At 35.0% G+C, this 17,405-nt stretch overlaps 1 protein-coding gene across 2 annotated transcripts; it reads right to left on the bottom strand.

Annotated features, from left to right (window-relative positions):
- Nucleotides 1–5,562: 5,562 nt before the first annotated feature.
- On the bottom strand, nucleotides 5,563–16,348 carry LOC114751788 (nucleolar complex protein 2 homolog). 2 transcript variants are annotated; one of them, XM_028940456.1, is made up of 14 exons: nucleotides 16,102–16,348; nucleotides 15,184–15,316; nucleotides 14,372–14,432; nucleotides 13,673–13,781; nucleotides 13,533–13,590; nucleotides 13,345–13,439; nucleotides 12,279–12,347; nucleotides 11,062–11,592; nucleotides 8,002–8,304; nucleotides 7,528–7,851; nucleotides 7,160–7,366; nucleotides 6,696–6,785; nucleotides 6,492–6,584; nucleotides 5,563–5,921 (listed from the first exon to the last, which is right to left on the bottom strand). In XM_028940456.1, the coding sequence occupies exons 2-14, from the start codon at nucleotides 15,290–15,292 to the stop codon at nucleotides 5,805–5,807; spliced, it is 2,166 nt and encodes a 721-aa protein (XP_028796289.1). In that variant the 5' UTR covers nucleotides 15,293–15,316; nucleotides 16,102–16,348; the 3' UTR covers nucleotides 5,563–5,804. The 2 variants fall into 2 exon arrangements, with proteins under 2 accessions (XP_028796289.1, XP_028796291.1); XM_028940458.1 differs by lacking the exon at nucleotides 16,102–16,348 and adding an exon at nucleotides 15,442–16,003.
- Between the last annotated feature and the right edge of the window lie 1,057 nt (nucleotides 16,349–17,405).

Raw genomic sequence — 17,405 nt, 5'->3', positions numbered from 1 at the left:
GACATCTCCAAAGTAAAAAGCCAGAAGCTTTTGGTCTTCTAGATTTCTAATTAACCAATAACTTATCTTCAAAGCCATGCCTCTTATTCCAAAACCAACAGTCCTAACATCAACCATAACCAAAATGTCAAGAAGTAACAAGCACCAAAGCCATCTAGGCAGCACCCATCACAAATCATCCTTAATTTTCAGAATTTCTTTTCTTATTGCTGCAAATTCACTTAACTTGCCACAAAACTTCCAAAGCTTTGCATCAAAGATTGATGCAAAAAGAACAACAGAACTACTATTCAATTTTATCTAATACAGAATTAAATTTAATAGTAGTTCTATTGTTCTTGCTACTATATATAATTAAATTAAATTTTATCTAACATAAAATGTCTAAAACAAAATGAGTACGCCATTTATATATTAATGTTAAATTGAAAAGTAGAAGCCATTGAAAGAAATTATGTCCAGTTTAATAGTTTGGGATGAAGTTTCGACATTATTTTTGAAGTTGTTTGGACTGTTAGCAAAATCCTTTAAAAATATCTTTTCAACATGATTTATGAAATATGAAATAAGTATGTGAGTTTAAAGATATCTATCATAATCGCAAACAAACACTAAAGGGGTGTTTGGATATAAACAAAATTATAGTTTTAAAAGTGCTTTTACGGTATACGAGGTAAATATATGGATGAGTTTGTCTCAATTTACGAAAAAGCGTTTTTAAAAAGTGTTTTTGAGGTGTTCCTCTGTATGGTTTTGTTCTGTAGGATTTCAAGCTATTTTTCTTAGAATTTCTTGCCCAGAGAGTGAGATAGTTTGAACCTAATGGAGGAATTTGTTAATTTTAGCAAAACTACCTTTTATGACTTTGAATGGATTCCGAGAAATCAAATTTTAGCTGCAGTTATTGTGTTTGTGCAGCTTGGATGGAAAAAATGCTCCAAAGATTGATTATTACAACCCCTTCTTCTTTTACTTAAGATCCTGGCAGTCAAGGCGACTAAATGTGGGAAGTTCTCGTTTCCGAGTGTTAAGTTTTGCTGGGATTCTTTTTGTTTCATTGTGCTGTTCTTTTCGCTTTGTTTCCATTATTCGTTTTTGTTTCCTCGTTTTTTCATAAGCTACCACTAGGAGCTTGCACCTTTTACCTCGCTCGCATTATTCCAGAAGGCCTCCACATTGGCTTTCTTATCATCAAATTCCAAATCAAGCAGTGAATTATTCCTCCAAAACCAGAGGAGCCAGCAGGCAAAAACAAACAGTAATTCGACATGAACTAAAAGTAGATCTTTGAATATGATTCCATTATGCTATCGCCGTCTCTCTTGCACCGTGCTTTTTTGACTGTTCACATATATGAAGTTTGATATTGCTGCTGGTATTTTTATCTTTTTCTTTCGTTTCTTCAATAATAAAAATATTTTCAAATACAGAATTAAAATATTTTAACAATGAGTTTTTAAAATTTTATAATTGAGTTAATGGATCGTCTCAGTAGAAGTTCATACAGAACAAATATTCGCGCCGATTACACTAACAATAAAGAAAAAAAATCCAGAAATTATCAGGTAACGCTCAATAACAGTCAATTTGTAAAATGAATACTAGTCGTTTCGGCCGAAGTGAAGTCTGCTACGCTACTGTCCCTGGATTCTCTACAAGACAACCAGAAAAAGGCCAAATACAATATATATATATATATATATATATATAGAGTTTACCGCAAATTGCACTTTAACCTTATGAATTTATATAATTTTTTGTCCCTCATGTTTGTACGAATTTTGATTTTAGTATCTGGAGTTTCAAACCATAGGTTTTAATTTCTTAATAAATAAAATGATACAAGTTTTTATTCAATTATAAGAACTAATATTTTAAATAAAAAAATTTGAAGGGCCGAATTCTATAATTTAAAATTTCAAGAGATAAAAAGTTATATTAATCCTAAATTTACTGTAGCAATTGAGCTTAAACAAAAACCCCAGAAGTGGAAGAAACAATCCAAGTCTTTGCCATGCAGGCATAAGAAGAGAGATTAGGCAGAGAGAAACTTGGAAGGTATATTTGATCAATGAATAATTTGTACCCAAAGTTAGCTAAAATGAGAAGCATATTATATTTTATAACATTTTTTTGGTTAATTTGTGAAATTTATATCTATTTATTATTAACTACATATTCATGTGTTCATATTTTTGGTTATTTGTATCTAAAAGTGTATCATCATAAGAAAAAAGTAGGATAGTCTAATATGCCGAATATTAGCCGGCCTCACCAAGCATCAAATGTCAAGGACAAAAACAAAAACAAGTTAAATGTCTCTATCAAGGATTTCACCAATGTTTTAAAAAATAGAATCAACGACACACGGTTGAGTAATAATATAAATACAAATCGTGATTAAGCTAAAAAGGTCGATAAAAAACTGTATTTGAAAACTATAATCATTTGACCCATCCCCCAAAATATAAAGTAGTTAATTAGAACTTAACTACATAAAAATAGCCCGTACTCTACCACATCATTGTATGTTACTTTGGCAACCTTTCAATATTACTTAAAGGCCAAAAAAATTATCAATCAAACTCTCAGTTAATTAGATCTCAGAACAGCGGTGATCAAAAGTAAGCTTGAGAAGAAGAAAACGATCCGAGAACTGTGTAGAGGAAGCCGATAACTATGAGAAACACATTCCATACTCATTTTAATTTGAATAATCCAAATTGATTTTGAATGGTCCAGATTAAATTTAAACTTATTATATATTTTAATTAATTTTTTGTAAAAATACTTACAAAATTTAAAATAAAAATAATCTCATAATTAATACTTGTTTAAAAATAAAGTTGTCATTGAAAAATTGCATATTAAGAATTTTAAATCCGAATTATCTATATTGGATTCTGGATGGTCTAGATTGCACTATAAATGAGCACCCCACTAATAGGTAATTACTTAACTTCGAAAGATCATGAAATTTATTGTGATTAAAACCTACAAGAACTTGGGGCTATAAGAACAATTAAAATATACTACCTCTGGTCTTAAATATAAAATCTTATTTGACTTTTATTTTAATTTTAAATATAAGACCCCAATCCACTTTGTCTCTCATATTTATGCATTTTTTCCAAGATAGTCTTTCGAACAATAATAATTTTAGTCAATACACTTGATTAGCGAAGATATTTTAGAAAAAATAACACATATTTATTATAAATAACTAACTTAACTTCTTTTCTTAATCTTCTCAAATTAGTAAACTATTTTTGATAAATAGGACCGGAAGTAGTATAATCATATTAAAATGTAGCAATCCCCTAAAAGCTATGTGAACTGTAATATTCATTTTAAATAGTAATACACACATCCAGGAAAAAAGGGCAAAGCATATTCTGGGAAGGTGATCAGAATGGGGGTGGCTCTCTGGCTACTTCATCTAGAAGACACTTTTTTTTTTTTAAGTGCAGGCACTACATGGTACTTCACAATTGGTCCCCACTAACGTTAACCTTTTCCGCGCCTGCTCTTCTAGATGAGTAAACAGTAGTAGTTCATTCAAAGTTGAAACACTAAAACCTGCTAATTGATCGATTCTTTATTCTCCTCATCTAGAAGATATCGTCACACCTGCTTCAACGTCTCTCCCTCTCTCTTTCTCTCTCTAACGCCGCTCACAGATCCTTATATATATTTGGAACACTATATAGCTCTCTTATCAAACTTGAAAAATCACAAGTATAAGCTGATTGTTGGAATCGATTTCCTATATTCGTAACTATATGCATATACATACCTTTTGGTTTGCTCCTTCGTTATAGATGATGGGAGACAGAGGATTTCGCTTCGATAAAGAAGCAGAAGATCCGTTTGAAGCAGAAGAGACTCTCTCCCTCTCTGACCTTCCGATTACAGGCGATTCAGCTCAATCGGATTATTCGTATTCCAAAGAAGACGACGATGGCGACTTCTTCGAGTTCATTAGTGAAGATTTCACCGCGTCGACGGTGGAAAGAGACATTATCTTCTGCGGGAGAATCATCAGCAAAGGTTCTCCGCAAGACGCAACACAGAGCTATTATACTAACCAGAACGACAATGATAGTAGCGTTCTTCTTCCATGGATCCTAAACCAACACACTCCGAAACCAGCCATATCTCGCGATTCCGCCTTACATAAGGTGCGACAATTAAAGGATTCGAAGGATAATTATTCCAGAGGGAGGGTTTCGTTGATGAGGTCAGCGACCAAGGGAAGGTGGTTTTTGTTCATGTTTAGAATGCCGTCCATAAGGTTGCCGGCGGAGATGGAGTTGAGCGACATTAGGAACAGGCAGAGACGGAGGAATGTTCCGGCGACGACGACGCTTCCGGAGCCGGCGGGCGGGAAGGAGATGGTGCATAAGAGCAGCAAGGGAAGGAGGAACTGGTCGTTTGGCAAGATCTTGAGGTCGTTGGGTTTGGGGTGCGGCAATACTAGTAGTAACCAGGCAAACGACGTCGTGAGGAGCTTCATGTCGATGATGTGAATACAAGCACCTGCTGGCTTGTGTATAGAGCTTGCCCAAGCCCAGTTAGCCCTTCAAAAGATTATCGGGTCTATGGAAATTTGAAAATTTTAGAGAGAGAGAGAGCCAGAGAAATAGCGATCATATTTATATTTTGGATTAATATAATTTTTGACCTCTTAAATTTGTCTTCATTTTGATTTTAATTCCTCAAATTTCAAATCAAAGGTTTTGTTCTCTCAAAGGATAAAATGATCCAAATTTTTATTGGATTATAAAAACTAATGTTTTAAATGAAAAGAAATTTGAGGAACTAAAACCTATGGCTTGAAATTTGAGGAACCAAAACTAAAATAAAGGCAAACTTGAAAGGCTAAAGTTTATATTAACCCTTATATTTTTGTCTTTTTAACTACTACTTCTGATTCTTAATATAAGACCTTGTTTAACATTTATTTTGATCGTAAATATAAAACTCCAATTCACTTTATCTATCATATTTATATAATTTTTTTTTCAAAATAATCTTTCTAATAATGATAGTTTTAATTTAGTAAGAATTATTTTAAAAAAAGATAATTTCTATTTATTACAAATAATTAACTTAAACTTATTTTCTTAATCTACTCAAATTAATCAACTAGCTCTTACATTTAAGGCCGGTAGTATTTACAAATAATTTAAAAGAATAAAAATCCATCCAACAAGATTATACAAGTTTTTCGCGAACGTTTCCAATTTTACAAATAATCAATCAAAATTTATTGGTGTTTTTTATTATGTTCCTCTTCAGCTACCAAAAATCATTTTGAAATATAAACACTCTTTGTAGTCGAGCAGAGTCATCACAATTCCGAAACAACCAATCAAACAATGTTCATTTAGTACATACTCCGCATCAACAAGACATGACAGTGTGAAATACACACACAAATGCAAGCAAAAGTGTCCAGGAATACAATGAGATATTAACCATACCATACTACTTGACAGCTATCTGCCCTATCAAAATTTCAACTTCATTTTGAAGTTTTGTTGAGTATTTCTTTTAACATTTTTAGAACACGCTCGACCGTAAACCTAGAAGCCATGTTACAAAATATTGACCGGATCCTCTAGAAAACAAAATTGCGTCTGCTCTTTGCCTTTCCATTGTAGTGTAAGCTGCTAAAACCCATTGTAGGTCCAGGAAGTAGAAAAATAAAGCGAGATCCATTTCATCTGTCAGCAGATTCTGATCGTGACATCAATGCTACAATAATTCTTCATCTTACACAATTTTCTTCCTCTCCCCTTTCAATTCCTCACTCCATCCACCGAAAGGGGTACCATTTCCTGGGGCCCATCAGTCATAGTTACATCCAGCTTGCCATTTTGACGCCGCATTTTCTTTTCACTTTGTTTGCTGGGACCCTGCAGTAAGGACCATGGCTGAGCTAAAAATAAAAGGGGATTACATTGCAGAACATACCATCTTGACTTGAATCTTGGTCATTCACAAACGCATCAATTCTTGAATTGGTCTCTAACGGATTTTCAGTCTCATTTTGGTTCCTCATGCTTCAGAATCCATTCAATAGAATCCCTCCATAAGTGAATCGAAAACTTGGCTAATGAACTTCAGAAAACGACACGTTTTGTAATGTTTTGTAATCGGAATAATTTTGAACTTTGGAACCAAATGAGAATGAAAACCTATTAAAAATCGATTTTAGTTTTGACAATCGATCCATATGTGGTTGAAGAGGACTAAAATAGGGTTTGAACCCATACTATCCCCAACAGTGTCTCCTTCCCTGACATATTGGTTACTAGAAAGTTAAATCCATTGCCCAACATTGGGAATTTTACGGCCCGTACTTCCATTAAATACAAGGAACCTAAAGAGCAGACGGATGATAAACTTTTAGTCATGCACAAGCAGCTGGAAATGGCAATCATACGGTATTGGCTGGAGAAGGATGTGATTAAGTAAAACGGCACCTTTGGTTTTGAAGTCAACTTTCTGGAAGTGGCTTTGTTCAGGATGCTCTTATAATAATGTGTAAAAGGAGTGTTGCCACTTCGTTTTTCAATCTGCATAATTAGACGTAGAATTAGATCAAGTTACATCAGCCACCAAAACATAAATTCACCCAGGAAAAAGAGGGACAGAGAGAGAGAGAGAGAGAGAGAGAGAGAGAGAACCTGAAGAAATGACTCAGCAGATTGCTGATCCTTTGGTGAGAAAGTCGCATCGTCTCTCTTCCTCTGCACAAACTCAATGTTCAACTCCACCTGCAGCCCCAACCCCCACCCAAGCACATGAGAATAAGCGGACCAAACAAATGGAACACATTGATTATCGCCTACCATCTACATTAACAAGTCAGGACAGAAAAAATTATTTGAGCAACATCAAGTTTCAAATGATTGATACCGCAGAACTATGAGTGAAACAAACTATGTTAACGCATGCTTATCATTGGAGAGCTTACCCCAGGGGCTATAATCAAGTTGATTAGCACGAGAATTTCAGCAAATTTAGTTAGGTGGTTTTAGTCTTGGGGTTCCTACATTCTTTTGAACATCTGAGTTTTATTTGCATGTAGAAATTCCATATAGCAGGTACTTAGGGAACAGAGAAAGAAACGTTTCATTAGGCCATGTACCTGATCAATAAATCGCTTCAGAACACGTCTGACGTTCTCAAAAGTAGTTAGCTCATAGAACTTTTTAAGGTAAATAAGCGGAATGGTTGCCAGCTCGGGAAAAGATATGTCGTAACTCCATTGAGCAAAATGTTCTGCAAGGAGCTCAATGGCAGACAAGAAGCACTCTTCTTGAAATTCCCGTGATTTTAACCAATGCTTCGGCAGCTGCAAAAATTATTTAAAGCTTAATATAGCAGTAACATGCATGAGTCTAAATATAAATTCTGGGTTTACAAGCCAGGTGATATTAGGAGACAATCACATTCCAGCTAATCTAGGCTAGCAACACAGACATCTACTTTACAGCTTTCATTCTAATGCCTGACCTTTATGGCAGACAAAGGCTCAAACACTTTCCCAGGTTTACCACCATCTTTACTAATTTTGTATTCCAACACATCCAGCACCAGTGATGTAACTGGGATGAAAACCCCGCTAGAACTGGAAAGATGATTAAGCCATTGAATGCATCGAATTCTCAATGGTAAATATCTAGGCCCAGGAAACAGGAGAGCAAATCCATTTATAATCTGCACAATCATATACAGCAACGGTTGGAAATCATAGTTATGTATGTTTGTCGATGTAAAAGCAACCCAGAGATCAACGCAATTGATGTACTGCCAACTGCTTATCTTCTTAACCTCTTCCTGCCCATAACAAGTATACTATCAGAATCAACATGGAAATATTATGATTCCATCGTTACCTACATATGCTGACTAATAGTCAAGAGGGAAGAATTGAGCACATAATTACATAAATAGAAGACAATAAAGAGGCTTATTTTGAAGGCTTACCTCCCTTTTTGTTTGCCGTGCCTTCTGCAATATCTTAGCAACATGTTGTACGCATATCATTGCTTTACTAGATGATTTCTGCACATCTAAGGAACATAGCTCCACAAAGGAGTTCCTCAAAAACTGTACGCGTTTTAACAACCTTGGTTCAGCAGATTGAGAGTGACCAATGTAAGCCTTGTATGTTTTAACAAAGCAGTAGTCAAAATAATTAGAGCTGAAAACTGAAGCTATGTCTCTTATGATCAGAAAGGAGTGTGATGACAGAGACTCATCACCTGTTGCCCACAGATGGACAGCAATCTGCAATAAATTTGAATAAATGGTGAGCAGATCTTAGAAGTACAATTGATGTAACTGCAAATCGATAAACCAGTTACAACTCCCAACTTTTCAAAAGATTAGAATGGAAATTACGCCTACTAAAAAACTGTAAACTATGACTGAGTAATCTTTATCTTAACAACAGCTTGGCAGCACCACAGCAGAGTTCAGCTTAAAGAAAAAGCACTTCTGCACATGGCATTTATACAAAGGTTTTACACACGATCCTATCCTCATAAACTTATTAGACTTATTGGTGGCACTTTCTTCCAAAGGAAAATATTCCACATCTGATGAAAGCAAACCCAGGACACAGCAAGAAAAGACTAATAGACAAGGATTTGATTCATCTTAGAAAAACTATGGTTTTCAAAATTCATCACATACCAAGCAATGCTCAAAATATGCTGAAAGTATTCCAGGAAGGCTGCACAGGCATACTGATAGAGTCCAATATTAGGGGCAGTTTACAAGTCAGTCATTTTCAGTTATTTTTAATCTTCAATTTTAGGTGGTTATATTCAGTTATCCTTTCAGACTATTACAGTGGGATTATTTAAATGTTAGTTATTGTCAGTTATTGATAATCCTTATCCTAGAATGTAGGAGGTTATTAGGAAGTTACTAGTCAGTTATTCTCATTTATGTTTTCAGCCTATTTAAATCTATTGTACGATGACATTAGGGTGTGAATGAAGTATATTATTTAGGAATTTCCATCTTCTTCTCTCCTAGGATTTCAGATACTGATTCTAGGCTCTCTCTCTCTCTCTACAACACACATCTCTCTTCTACCTTCTCATCTCTTCTTTCCCCTCTCTTCCCTTCTATCTCCCAATTCTTATTCTCTCTTTTGCAGAACCTAACATTTTGGTATCGGAGCCCAAACTTTCTGGACCTGTTGGAACATTATGGTGAACAATGTGCCTCTCCTGCCAAATCCTAACCCCTCTCACAGTGTACCTACCCCAACCAACTCTTCTAACCTTCCCTCTACAGAACTGCTTTCCCAACAACTGTCAGCCATTATCGCCAAATTGAATAATTTAGATACAGAAATGACTACTTTGAAGCAACAGAAGTCATTTCAAGGGCCTAAAGGAAGCCACAGCCATAGTGGGAAACAGATTCATGAAGAAGTTGATGATGAAGATCATGACAACCTTTGGTGGAAAAAGACTCCTTCTAAACACCCACACTCTAAAGTAGAATTTCCTAAGTTTGAAGGAGCTGATCCTAGAGGCTGGGTTATGAAGGCAGAAAAATACTTCAGGTATTATCAAGCACCTGAAGACCTTAAAGTTGATATGGCAGCCATGAACTTAGAGGGTGATGCACTAGATGTTTTTACATGGGTTTCTTCTGGAAGATCTATCAATTATTGGGATAACTTGATTCTTCAAGAGCACTTTGGCCCTGCTGAATTTTAGAATCCTGATGTGTACCTTTGCAGCATCAAACAATTGGGTTCCATGCAAGAATATAGGCAGGAATTTGTTAGAAGGTCTTCAAGAGTGCATGGGTGGCCTGAGCACTGCTTATTAGGTGTTTTCACCAATGGTTTAAAGGAAGAACTGCAGTCAGATGTTAAAATTCAGAAACCTCGAACTGTTTACAAGGCTGCAAGCTTGGCTCTTGAATTTGAAGCCAAGTTACAAAATCAGAATGTGAATCGTTATGGACAGCAATCTGGAGTTACATGTGGCAGCGAGAGCAGTGTCAATTTCAAGGAAGATAAAGATGCCAACATTCCCAGGCTGTGTTCAAGCTCTGCTCTTGTGAACACACCAGTTATGTCAAGTTTCAACACCCAAAAGCAACTATTGCCAACTGCCACTGGAACTTCCCAAAGATTGACCCACAACCCGACAATTTCAGACCATGATAGGAAGTTTTGTAGAGACAAAGGGCTGTGTTTTAAGTGTGGAGATAAATTTGTCCCTGGGCATAAGTGCCAACTCGCTTCTCTCAAACTCATGAAGATTACCAAGCAAGTGGAAGACCCTCATTTGGGAGCCCCAGATTCGAACTCATCATTAAAAGCTACCCAATTTCCCACATTTCGCCTTGAGTACAAGGCATATTTCCTAAGGGGAGTAATGATAGAGTCCAATATTAGGGGCAGTTTACAAGTTAGTTATTTTCAGTTATTTTTAATCTTCAATTTTAGGTGGTTATATTCAGTTATCCTTTCAGACTATTACAGTGGGATTATTTAAATGTTAGTTATTGTCAGTTATTGATAATCCTTATCCTAGAATGTAGGAGTTTATTAGGGAGTTACTAGTCAGTTATTCTCATTTATGTTTTCAGCCTATTTAAATCTATTGTACGATGACATTAGGGTGTGAATGAAGTATATTATTTAGGAATTTCCATCTTCTTCTCTCCTAGGATTTCAGATACTGATTCTAGGCTCTCTCTCTCTCTCTCTAACACACATCTCTCTTCTACTTTCTCATCTCTTCTTTCCCCTCTCTTCCCTTCTATCTCCCAATTCTTATTCTCTCTTTTGCAGAACCTAACACATACAAGCTAAGAAGTAACAACGTAATTTCCATATAAATCATAATTCTCATGTCTTGACTACAACGCACAATCATAGAAAATTATGCTAGAAAGTGTTAATCACTAGCATTAATCTTTCAAATTGAACATCAGGAATTTATCTGTTAAACTATCATGATCAGCAAAACTTGATGGATTTTCAGTATCAAGATGTTTTAAGTAAAATACCTTGACAAGCCTGCGAAGTAAGGATGGATATGCAGCCAGAAATATGATTGAAGCTCTGAGTTGAGAAATTGAGAAGGACAATATTTCAGAGTCGGTAAACTGGTTAAGGAGGAGTAGGGTGCTCCTCAAATAAGACTTAATAAGCGGCTTTATAGATTTCCATTTAGTTGTATTCTTCATCTCCGACACAGTTTCCTTTCTGAAACTAGAACTTGGTATTCCCAATAACTTCCTAAATGTGTTATCAGCCTCACGTAGTATAAACATCAATATCTTGCAGAAAATTTCACTCTTCTGAATTCCATGGGATAAAACAGAGCCAGAGACACTAGAATTTTCAGATCCATAGTGACAGGCTGCTCGATAAGCATTTAAGAGACAAGTAAGGGCAGGCATACTTTGCCGCTCTTTGACCAATTTACACCAAGAGTCAACAGAAGCACTTGTCAATTGCTTGGCCACACATGAGTGCATGAAGTCTTCATTCATTGGAAGCATCTCATCATGACTGCTCTCATCCTCATCAGAATTCTGGCCAAATGATTAAAAAAAGAGTCAAGTCTTAGTAAACACAAGGGCAATTCAGGCTGAGAGTTCAAGCTACCAAGTATTTTGCTAGCCACCTAGAAGCCACATGAATAAATATCTTATTTATGAAAATTCATGTTTATGCATAAGCAATTGACCCAATTTCACTTATATTATAGGAAATGTTAGAGCCATGGTATATTCACACAACATGAGAGACACTGAATCATTCCTTAAAAGAAAAAGATTCCAGGGCTGATTTCAGTTAAAACCCAGTACTCAGTACAGCCTACCAAGATGCGGAACAGAGGTTAACGGGATATGACAGAGAAAAAAACAAGCTGGCTTAAAAGGCAAGCTCTATCCACGCTGCTTTCTTCAAAACGATCCTCACTTCCAAGGACTATAAATTAACAATGGAGTAGTATTATAATACCTTCCCCCTAAAAACAGACAACATTCATTTTTATTTTTTGAGAGAAGGTAGAATTTTGGCGACATTAATAATCATATCATTTACCACATATAGCAACAACACAAGGAAAGAAATTAATTTTCAATTAGGAGAAAATCAACTACTATACTGATAATGAAACTAGAAGACACCAGGGAGCACAAAAAATTCCTAGACAATTTTCTCAGCAACCCTCCAGATTCAAAAGAAACAAACATGGAATTCAACAACTCACAGTCTGTTCATCTTTGCTCTGCTCCATTTTCTCAAAATAGCTTTCGAGAAATTTTGAAAATCTTGCATCCTGAAAAATTTAGGCAGAATGCTAAATCAGAAAGATGAATGAGAAATATTAACTGGAAACACAAAATCGAATTCTCCCTTTATCAGAATCTAACAAGGAGAAAACGAACATAATGTTAGAACATTTAGACTTTCTTATCTTGAAGCTTATCCTTCTCAAGGAAAACTTATGCACAAAGGGAAGTAAAGCTAATCACTCATGTTTTCCTTTTCCTTTTATCAATATGAAAAAAAAAAAAAAATAGTTACTTATACAGGTCAAAAAAATGAGAAAAAGAAAAAGAAAAGAAACTAAAGATATCTTTCTTCAGACTATGACAAAGAACTTGATCACTGCTCGAGAACTAGAATTTTAAGATAGCAATTTGCCGATTTTTTGAAGTTATAAGAAAAGAACAAGATGCCGCACGTGTTCAGATACAGCATTAAACAAAATTTAAAAGAAAATCAAAGAGACTTTCTCAGAAGTGTCGCAAGAGGGAAGCAGGAAAAGAATCACCCATCTGAAAACTGAATGACTTTCTATGGAGGCTCATTTTATACACAACTTACTTCAACAGAGAATACAACAAAATGAACAAAACCAAAAAAGAAAAAGAAAAAGAAAAAAAGAAAAACTCTCACTCAAATAGGACATGCTTTCAGAGTGAACAATTGGCAACGCTAGAAGAATAGCTCCAAGTGGGTAATGCCCAGCCTGAGGGAGAGTGTTGGACATGCTTTCAAGCATCTGTTTCAATTAAATAGAACTTCTATTTGATTCCTTTTAGTTAAGGATTATTCGTATTTAGTTATTCCTGAAAACAGCTTCTATGCATTTATGATTAGCTTAGGCGTTTTATTTTGATTAGAATAAAGTTATCTTAATTTCAAAGTTATATCCTTTAGTTACAGTAGGAGTTTACCCTCTTTTTATCAGCTGACACATGTGCACAGTTGCTATTCAATAAAGAACACATTAAGAAGCACCTGCATGGTTTTGATATAGGATGAATTACCTTTTCTTTCACTTTGTTCAGCATTTTCGTCTTCTTCAAAAGTTCTGCATTGATATCTCTGTTCTGCACAAATAAGGCACTACGACCAGCGCTGCCTGAAAATAACTTCAATCAAGATCTGATGAGATAAAAAGCAAGCGCTGGGAAATCATACTTATGTTCAAATCAGGAGCAAAGAATTTCCTTACTCTCAGTAAAATTTTCATTTTCACTTTCATTTCCAGTATCGAATGCAAAGCTTGAGTCCTGGTCACAAATTCGCCCAGAGTGCATCAATTTTAACAAGCTGATACCAAAAAGAGTTTTGGTGAATAATTACAATCCAAACCTCTGGAAGAAATCCATCACTATCTGAATCATCTCCTATCATCCCACTATCATCTTCACTGAATATGGCATCAAGGGGAGCATCTACATATTCTTCACCTCCAGTGCTTCTGAGAACAAATGAATCTCCAGTAATTAGTCCAAATCAACTGGTGAACCATCAGCTAATAGTTTAGTAATAATTCAGACAGCAATACCCAAAAATTCTTAACATCTTCCTTGCCAATTAAGAGAACCCTATTTGCTTGACCATTCCTTGCTTCTACCTTTCCAGATTTAATATGAATGTTTAGGCAATTAACGATGCATACACTGCTAATTCAACAATAATTATACGCTCACAGTCTGAAAAAAACTATACATCCCTAAACTCCATGAACACAGCTGAAAGTTAGAGACCTATAACAGTGAATACTCCTTGGGAAAAGGAGAAGATGCAAGGAAGGCAACACTGATGTCTGCTTTTCTTCCAAATATTAATATTTATAGAATTTTTCCAGAGTCTTGGAACATTATTTACGAAGAAAAAGCTAACTATGCTAAAAAAAAATATACATATATATATATATATATGGGGGAAAAAGGGGGAGGCAAAACAGAGAGGAAAGGAAAAATAGACAGATACATATACGCATCTGCATAGAAACACATGTAAGCATAGATATGTGATAAGACTGATGCAGTTAGGAAACCTTTTTACCTTCCATTTGACTGTTCTATCAAACCCCTTTCCTGATCTTCCTCAATATCTTGATTATTTCCTGTTTCAATCAAATTTGACAAAAACTTAGTAAACAATTGGAGTATTAATACATTCATCAGAGGAAAACAAAGAAATGAATTATATATATTTTTTCCTCAGCATACCTAAAATTTTGCATCATGAAAATGCCTGAAACTATAATAAAATACTTTGAAATTGCTACATGAAGCCTTCTTTTAATAGAAGGAATAGCTACTACTGAGAAAGGGAGAGCAAATCCTCCCAAAACAACATAAACAAAACAATGAAACCCCCCCCCCCCCCCCCGGGGTCACAGAAGGAGAAATAGATGATTAGCTTAAAAGAGCACTGCACAAGAGAGCTCCTCCCCCTTTCATCGAATAAACCAGGAGCAGACAACCATAGAGACACAGCTACGTGATCTTAAAATCCCTCCTTGAACCAAAAGTCTTAAAATGTCCCAAGAGGCTATACAACCCAGAGCTAAGATGAGCAAATAATCCGTACAAATAATTTGCACTCAAAATAGATTAAGGAGTTCAATCAGTAAAGAAGGATATTCATTGAGGAAAAATACAAATTAAAGATTTCCGAATTCCGATATTGTCATAACATAGAATCATAACTTTTGTTTAGTGATGAAAGAAGAAATTAACAAGAGAGACATGAGAACAACTGAGACCGAAAAAAAAGGTTCAGTAAGAAGTCAAACTATAATATATATTAAAAAAAAAAAAGGATCATATAACCCAAAAACTGTGCATCACCTCAAGTTAATCAATCCTTACTTTTAGACGCTTTCCTTTTGAACATAGAATTTGTCTTCCTCTTTAATCTTTGGACAGATTGTAAGTTCTTTTTAGCGAACTTCCTTGCCTTCTTCCCTAGCTTTCCCATTTTGCAACAATATCAATGGTGACTCTATACACGAATATAAAAAGCAATTCGAGTAAATACCAATGTGCATAGACACATAGAGAAACAAACAAGAGTTTGCGATAAGAATGCTATAAAAGCCATGAAAAAGATTATAAATGTGAGGCAACCTGGCAACAAGGAATTTGAGCAGTCCACTGCGAAACTTGCTGGTTCTAATCAGTAGCAAGAAATAGATAGAATTATTGATTCTTATTTCAGTTTAACAATGGTCCAGCTTATTCCAAACTAGTTACCACGAGAAGCTTGTTAAAAGATGTTGGAAAAAAGCAATTAATAGATAAATCATTTATCTACTGTACATCAATAGGCATGGACAACATCAATAGAGAAATGCGAGAAATCAATGCAGTGCTAGATAAGGGAAACCAAAATGGAAATCGAGCCAAGTTTCCCTTAGTCTTAACTTGAAATTGGAATTGATGTCAAACATGAAAGTGAAGCCATGAACCTTGAAATCATCGGTTCTAAGAAGTGCTAATTTAAACTACAGAGTAAGCAATTCTCAATTATTGGATGACAAATATATCTAAAATATTGCTATTATATCATGAAAATTTTTCCCATTGAGCTAGAATCCAAAGTGATTTTCTCAGGTGTCGTTATAATCACTGGCTAATGAGCAGGAATCCAACAAACATTATTAGCATTCAAACAATATGTACGGTATTTATGTGCTGTGTTATTTCTTAAAGAATACTCATGATTTTATTGCGTTAAGGCAAGTTAAATGCCAAAAAAAAAAAGAGCCTTCGATTAGTATATATTACAGGGAATGTGAGAGAGGAAAGATAAAGCCGAAGTGGAAGTCTACCGGATGAAACACGGAGCTGAAGGACTAGAAGCAGTAGCAGCCGTCAGGAAAGTCGTTGCCTCGTTGGCGACGGCAGTGCGGTGGTGGCCAATGAAGAGGAGCAGGAATAGTACGATGGTAGCCTCAGAGAGAAACCGAGAACGGTGAGGCAGCGAGGTAACGGCAGCGCCGGTTAGCAAGAGAAAGCGGGAGTGGCTGCATTTTTCCTTATGAACGGAAGTCGTCAGTGAAGGGACCTAATGTGAAGGTCAAAATGGTAAATTTGAAATCGAATGGTCGGGGACTTATCAGGATTTTGGCTCCGTGGGATCCTCCGAATTGGGCTCGGGCCTGGGCCCAATAAATGGAAGCATACACTGATGGACCCCAGGATTAGAGGGGGATTCAGAAAACAACTATTGGATTAGGGCTATATATCAAAAACAAAAATGTGTTGGATTAGGGCTGGCGTGATCATGTTCTCCGGACTACTAATATTTTATTAAAATAATAATATAAATTGAATTAAAATAAGAAAGAATGATTAAAAAAATACCTCATGAATTTCAAAATGATAAATAAATGATTTTTGATAGATTTTGACTTATCAAAATTATTATAAAAATAGTTAAAACTATTACAAAAGTAGTCAACTTGACTTATTTATCTTTTTAAAATTCAATAGGTATGTTTCCATCATTTTTTCTTAAAACAATGCCAGCCAGAGTTCAATTATGCTTTTGGAAACTATTCTGAAGATTTGTTTTTCAGAATAAAATATAAGACTTTGTTTCACGATATTAATAATTTTAAATATTTAAATATTGACTTCAGTCTTGTACATTGGTAGCGCTTGACAGAATTGTATCAGTATTGACTTTGTAAGTGAATAAAATAGTACGCGTATTTTAAAAAAATCGTTGGTAAAAAGATTGGAAAAAATAACTATAGTCTCATTTTCAGGTGATTTCCAAAGTTCAAACACTCAATATATTATTTTTTAAAAAATAATCACTCAATTATCATAATTTTATAATTTTACAGCTTCAATTACTGTCAGTTAACTCAATACAGTACAACTTCCATAATTATTCTATTATTAGCCACGTAACATCCATGAAACCATAACTTCTTTAAACCAACAAACGGTAATGAAAACCATTATTGAATCAATCACTTCGGCGTTATTTAGAATGATTTATAAATAGTTTTTTATCCATAATTTATGAAATACAAGATATTCCCTCCAATTTATAACATAAAAAGTTAATTAACTTTAAT

Source organism: Neltuma alba, unplaced genomic scaffold, assembly GCF_004799145.2.
Source record: "Neltuma alba isolate B1F8T4 unplaced genomic scaffold, ASM479914v2 tig00007109_pilon, whole genome shotgun sequence".
Taxonomy (NCBI): domain Eukaryota; kingdom Viridiplantae; phylum Streptophyta; class Magnoliopsida; order Fabales; family Fabaceae; genus Neltuma; species Neltuma alba.
Note: the sequence above shows the minus strand (reverse complement) of the source record. Positions and strands in the feature narration are given on the sequence as shown.

Coding starts and splice junctions, on each gene's coding strand:
- LOC114751788 (XM_028940456.1), bottom strand. CDS start 15,292: ATGGGAAAGCTAGGGAAGAAGGCAAGGAAGTTCGCTAAAAAGAACTTA. Junction 6,585..6,695: donor CTGCTGAGTCATTTCTTCAG/GTTCTCTCTCTC, acceptor CTAATTATGCAG/ATTGAAAAACGAAGTGGCAA. Junction 5,922..6,491: donor AGTTGACTTCAAAACCAAAG/GTGCCGTTTTAC, acceptor TCCTTACTGCAG/GGTCCCAGCAAACAAAGTGA.